Source organism: Nicotiana tabacum, chromosome 22 (genome assembly GCF_000715075.1).
Source record: "Nicotiana tabacum cultivar K326 chromosome 22, ASM71507v2, whole genome shotgun sequence".
NCBI lineage: Eukaryota > Viridiplantae > Streptophyta > Magnoliopsida > Solanales > Solanaceae > Nicotiana > Nicotiana tabacum.
In genome coordinates this window covers 139,790,812-139,797,251 of record NC_134101.1, presented here as the reverse complement: position 1 = coordinate 139,797,251, position 6,440 = coordinate 139,790,812, and the positions used below count along the sequence as shown (strand labels likewise).

Below are 6,440 nucleotides of genomic sequence, written 5' to 3'. Positions count from 1 at the left end.
CAAGTAGTGTTAGGCGTCGTCGCGACTTCGATGGAAGTTGGGTCGTGACAGTAAGGGTAAGGTGTTCGTATACCTCACCCTCCTCAGACCCCACTCATATTGGGTATGTTGTTGTTGTAATTGATTGGTGATATGATTTGCCTGATCCAACACTTAAGCCAATCGTAGAAAGAAAGACGCTTCTCTTTCGTGCTGAAAGATGTTCTCAGACTTTTCTGCATCAGCATGCGATTCCTCTGTACGGATGGCTCAATTAAATTTGTGACCACTGCCCATATTAAAGAGGCCCTTAAACTTAATTCATGAAATTCACATACTTATTAGGATGAAATTTAGAAGTGAAGAGGGAAGTAAATGTAATAATTTGAGTGAGAAATTTAGCATAATTATTTACAGAATTATCTACACACAAACGTCAAACTAATATATAGATACACACATAATCATCAACAAGGGATGCCCCCGAAATCTGATCAAGCTATCTATCTGGTGAGGGAAAATAGTAAAGAAAAAAGAATCATATATCCCATCAAACATACATTAATGCTTACCCCACAAGCAAACAGTAACGCGTCTACACAAATTCAACACATGCATAGTCTTTTTGTAGTTTTCTACTAATTAATAATAATCAATTACCAATCATCATGGATAATTTTAAATGAATACCAAGCTGTTATTATTATCAAATCGCATGTCATCAATGCTCGAATGCACTCCTCCATCTTGTAAACTTTGATCTTCAAAATTCATGTCCAACAAGAACCCATACTCATCCTCGTCTATTTGATCATTCGATGGAGCTTTGTTCATTTCTTGAGATAACTGAGGATAGCTGCTTTGGTTGTTGTCTTCTTCCATTAAATCAAACAACTTCTGCCTTTGATGAAAAGGGCGTTGGGAGACTGCGGCGGCCGCCATATTCGGGCGGTAGCCGCCGTAAGGCAAGGCATGGTACTGGTCCATATTATTATTGGGAGAGCTAACAACACCAACCTCGTACGTGTTTTGTGGGCTGAGAATGTTGTTGTTACTGCTGTTCTCAGCTTTAGCTTTGTGAAATACTCGACATAACACCCAATCTTCCTGTTAAATCATCATACACGACATATATTTAGTAATGTCGTTAGCTGTTTTATTACTATGTAAGAAAACGGTTTTGAAATTTACTGAATATGGTAGCAAAAATTCTAGCCAGCTGCCATTCTTTTTGCCCATCACTTATCGTTTCCCCCATTTCAGCGAGCTAGGAGGTTTCTATGAAGTTTCTTGCATAGACTTTTGTCACGTGAAAATTGTTTCAATTATCTTGATTTCCCTATGTGCTAATGATGAAATTAAAACCCTTTTGTTGTCTCATCATTATATTAAACGTGGCAGAATATTTTCAAATCTTAATCAAATAATTTTGAGTTATGATTTTTCAACATTTAGATCCTTCATTGAAAGCAAAAGAAAAGAAAAAATTAACCGACGTCGTATGTAATAAAAAAAAAAATTTAAAAAAAGTAGAGAAGAAGTGTCTACATTAAAATAAGTCGGGTAAATTATTGGGGTCACTCAAAATTAAACTAAGCACATAAAATTTTTATAATATCCGTAGATAAAACTTAAATTCGAGAGAAGAAAAATAGTAAAAGATTACCTTAGGGGGTACGTTTGGATTTTCGAGGCGGAATTCATGCATGATCCAACCTGTTTTAATTCCATTAGGAGCTCTATTCTTGTAGAAGACTAAAGTTTTTCTCATCCCCACAGTCGTACGGGTTCGAGGATCTAGCACCGTCCGATCCTTGCCCGTGGCTTTCCAATAACCCGAAGTTGTGGCCCGATTTGTCCGAAAACCAGTTGCGTATTTGCGATCTCGAAAGCTGAAGAAGTACCATTCACTCGAGTTGAGCTTTGCCACCTCTACTTCAACAAAAATCAATCACTAAATTTTTAATAGAAATTTAGTGAATAATATAATTGTGTGTATATATGTGAAAGATGACTTAAAAAAAAACAACCCAGTATAATCCTACTAGTGGGATCTAGGGATGGTAGTATGTACGCAGACCTTACCCCTACCCTGGGGTAGAGAGGTTGTTTCCGATAGACTCTTGGCATCCCTCTTTCCAAGAATTTCTCACATTGCTCTTGGGGTGACTCGAACTCACAACCTCTTAGTTGGAAGTGGAGGGTGCTCACCACTAGAGCAACTTACTCTTGTCCTGACTTAAAAAGTACAGTAATAATTAAAAGTTACATATAAACATATACTTATGTGAATTATTGGAAGAGACTATCGCCATTGGCTTGTAAGACAATGCTATTATCTAAAGTGACGCAGCTAGTTGGGTATTAGTCACAATAGATTCTCTAAGCATGTTTCCTCTTTAGCTAAACCTTTTGAGAAAGTTCATATGAAAGAACGGAAAAAGGGTTTTAACCTTTTCTTCACAATAGTACGAATTATTTAGATGGTGGGCAATCCAATATCACTTTCGTCATGTCCCACCTAATAACAATCTTAGCCAATAAAATTAGGAGTAATAGTGAGAATTTAGGCTTTCTAATTTATACTTCTTTTCTTTTAACAAAATCCATAGTCATCAAAATTAGATTTGAAACACATGCATCTCATTCTACTTATACGTGAAGAATAAATGGCCGCCGTTTCATGTGTCTAAGATCAATTAACTACACGTATACGAGAAAATTAATGAGATATGACGAAATAATATGGGGAAGTAAGGTGGCCAAATGGTCTCAACAGAACTAGACTACCTCTTTTGCACAAATATAACACTCTTGGGGCGGTCTTTTAACTTTTGATCCGTATTTGCCTTATTGGTAGAACTTTAAGATCAAAAGGTAAAAATATTGCCCATGAGACAACATTTATTAAACTTAAATTTGTGACTATGCACGCAAGGACAAAAATTCAAAATCATTCACTTTGAGGCTATCGGTGTATTTCACCCTTGTTTGCCCAACTGATCATTCACGTCTTTGTCTTTCGATTTTTTGCTGTATTGTCTCTCACTTTCTTAAACACATTACTAAGAGAATATAGTACTTTCATTTCATGTGTGTTTATTTTGACAGTATACGAAGTTTAAGAATATAATTTTTTTTAATCTTATAATATATATGCGTATAACATATCAATTTTTTTGAATCTTATAATTTTAAAGAGGTCATGTTATTCCTATAAGGATTGTCATTAAAGGTAAAATATAAGTGTTAGAAATTGAAAATTTACAAAATATAAAAATATAATTTTATTTATTTTTGAAAAATATTGAAAGGGAAACTTCAAAATATGTGCATAAATTGAAACAAAGGGAGTTGCATGCGATTATATAAATTTCATGCATGCCGACTGCCACAAACTCTTTCAGTAAGAAGGTAAAATTATACTCCCATATTTCCTTACCTGAAACTTCTCCCGAAAGAAATCTATTATCCTACGTTAGAATTTTATTTCATAAGCTTCATTAAATTTGGATTAAGTGAAATTGATTAATCATGAAGCGTTCCATATGCAGGAACACAGCAATTTCTGCAGAACTCCCAAGTGTAGTACTAAATTATTTTATTTATTAGATGAAGCTAACATTGTTCTTTATGGATAAAATAATATCTAGAAGGTGAATTTCTTTGTGAGATTGAAAATGATATGAAGATATTATAAGAAAATAATAAAAAAGTTAGAATTTATAAAGGCGGCTTACAAAAAATCATTATGTTCCAATTTATGTGAAAGTGTTTAATTTAACTGTATAATCTGTTTAATAATTATTTTGTGAAAACATCTTTTTTATTATAACAACTTTATTCTTGCGGAGAAATCGCCAAGTTTAAAGCTTTATTTCCGAATATTCTACATGTGAACCAAATCCATTAAAACCTGATAATTGATGTTCACTCCAGAAAGCAAGCATCATTTTCTGCCCCCTTAACTTATCTCCTTCACATCTTAATACTCAGTTTCAGGAGACAACGTAACGTCAAATAAAATTAAAGTCCTAAAAATTAAAAGATATACAGAATTTTGTATTTAAAGAGAAAAAAGTTGCAGATTCAGAATCATAATCTTGTTATAGTTTAAGCATTATATCTGCCTATGAAAAAAAGTCTGTCTCTTTCTTTTTTACCATAAAGAATTCAAGAAAACGTCGGTTAAAGCCACTTTTTGAAACTTTTTCATCTAATCATGAAAGTACACTATTTTTGTGTAGTGATGATTTAGTTTCGTCTAAAATTCTTTTCCGTTTCTAAAATTTATATATAACAATGACAATTACTCCTTAGTTCCAGACAAGTTATTGGGGTTGACTGTATGAATTCTTACTTCATCTTTTAAGCTCAACTTCTCATCATCATATGCCGTTTCTAAATTTTATATGAACAGAAAAAGGTAGAATGGAATTTTCTTGATAACGTGAGAAAATCACAAAGTAATTCTTAGAAATTAGAAAGAGAAGAAGAAACCTACCAGGAAGCTGCCATGGCTCACAAGTATGGAGATCGATTTCCACTAAAGTACCTTTAAGAGAATCTTCATTTGCAATTTTCTTGAAGAGATAATGGCAAACTAATTCTTCATCACTTGGATAGAATCTAAAACCAGGAGGCAGTGTTGCTCCAATGTCTCTTAAACCCATCATTTGGGAGTGGTTTTGTAATAAAATAAACTTTTTTTATGGAACTAAAGGAATATTTTTGTTAAGGTTTGTCCTAATATAAAAGAAGCATTTCACCAATTTCTTTTGTTTGATAATATATTAGTAGTACTATAGAGAGGGAAAAAGGTATGTATTTATACAAAGACAAGGGGAGGGTGACAAGTGCCCTTTGCCACTTGGAATTTGTTACATTATTCTAGCAGCTTATGCTTGTCAAGTTCGTTATTGTTATTTGTTGGGACCTTCATGAAAACCAAAGCCACAAGAAAGCTTCCTTTGAGAGCGCGTAATGAAGTTAAAGAAATAAGGGCGTAATTACAAGACTCTCTAGTGGATTTTAGGCAAGTTTGTGTGTATTATTAGGGATATAGTTGATATGTCCTAAATCTAATTTCACATATAATGAATTACATATATGTATATGGTCGAAATCAGGTATGCCTGATTTTACGGGCTCGAAGAGTCGTTTTAAGCCCGAGTTCAGGATGGATCGAGTTCAAGCTCGATGGACCAAGCTCGAGCCCGATGACAGAGTACAAGGCTCGTAGATTGAAGTACGCGATGAGCACCGAAGCCGAGTATGACCAACCCCGAGATAATGTTGTTATGGGTTTGTAACAGAAAGAGCAAGATTCCCGCCACATCCCCAAGATCATAGTGTAAATTCCGGAATAGATTTGTACGAGTTAGTACGAATTCGTACTAAGCGGTTAAACAGCTGTCCCAATAAGATTCCTTACTATAAATAGAAGTGTAAGAGTTCCCCTACTATATAAAGGGGGCATCAATCATTTGTAACCATCATCAATCATTGGCAAAAGAATATACTCTCTTACTTTCTTGCTCATTACACATCAGAATAGTCTCTTAAATTTATTGTCTTTACTTTACTGTTCTTATCGACCAACCTCGAAGCCACCATAGCTCGAGGTAAAGACTTGCTTAAGTACTGGTTTGATTCAACTTGCTTCTTTCATTTATACGTTACATTTTTTGGTTATTAATTAGTATTGAACCAAAATCACATATCTTTAAAATCATAAACAAGTTTAATTGTTACTCGTATTTTCGAGGTAAAATATATATTTTGTAAATATTATTTGAATAATTGTGTGGCATCTATAATTCTCTTTTTTCATAGTTATTATTTTGTCCCAGATTGGGGTGTATCTATTTTTAAGTCCAAAGGAGCATAGATGGGAACAAATATAGAGGTGGATAATGGCCTTACCTCTTCTATATATCCAAACCAACAATGATATAACCTCATTCTATGCAATTTGACTTATCTCAAAAATAAAATATGAAAATAAAAGGCCAGGATGAGGAAGATTCCTCCTTTACAAATTATGCTTCCGAAAAGATTTAACTAAGTATCAGCTACTTAGCGACTTCAAATTATAGGAATCAAAGATGAAAGCACCTTTCTTTACTCGGACTCTAAAAGCATGGGTTCCATTTGCATCATTTTTCAATGTGGATTTAACCTGCCTAGGCAAGGTAATATGAAGAAGACATTATGTTTAGTCCTTTTTCCTAAATTAATTAGTTATATTAATTGGCTGATTAATATGATAAAGTTCCTAGCAGGGTCAGAATTGACTTACATCCGTTCTCTAACTCGTCTTTCTTTTGCTCCATTCCCGAGCTCCTCGATCAATAGGTCCGGGAGAGGAGCTGAAAGCCACTTGACTGTAAGCAGAGGAGCCGTGATCTTCTTCTCTTTCCTTTAGTAGGAATAGACAAGTCTCACTCTTGCCCTTAATA

The 6,440-nt window shown here is 34.1% G+C and overlaps 1 protein-coding gene across 2 annotated transcripts; it reads right to left on the bottom strand.

Moving 5' to 3' along the window:
* Positions 1-403: 403 nt before the first annotated feature.
* On the bottom strand, positions 404-4,795 carry LOC107791963 (NAC domain-containing protein 21/22). 2 transcript variants are annotated; one of them, XM_075245089.1, is made up of 3 exons: positions 4,484-4,795; positions 1,646-1,914; positions 404-1,086 (listed from the first exon to the last, which is right to left on the bottom strand). In XM_075245089.1, exons 1-3 carry the CDS (start codon positions 4,653-4,655, stop codon positions 658-660), a joined length of 870 nt encoding a protein of 289 aa, XP_075101190.1. In that variant the 5' UTR covers positions 4,656-4,795; the 3' UTR covers positions 404-657. The 2 variants fall into 2 exon arrangements, with proteins under 2 accessions (XP_075101190.1, XP_016469611.1); XM_016614125.2 differs by having other exon boundaries at positions 1,646-1,911; positions 4,484-4,788.
* Positions 4,796-6,440: the final 1,645 nt, after the last annotated feature.

What these genes read in the sequence shown, in the direction of transcription:
- LOC107791963 (XM_075245089.1), bottom strand. Translation starts at nt 4,655, where the DNA reads ATGATGGGTTTAAGAGACATTGGAGCAACACTGCCTCCTGGTTTTAGA. An exon ending in TGAGCCATGGCAGCTTCCTG is followed by an intron (nt 1,915 to 4,483) that starts GTAGGTTTCTTC and finishes TTTTTGTTGAAG; the next exon opens with TAGAGGTGGCAAAGCTCAAC. An exon ending in ATCCAAACGTACCCCCTAAG is followed by an intron (nt 1,087 to 1,645) that starts GTAATCTTTTAC and finishes ATGATTTAACAG; the next exon opens with GAAGATTGGGTGTTATGTCG.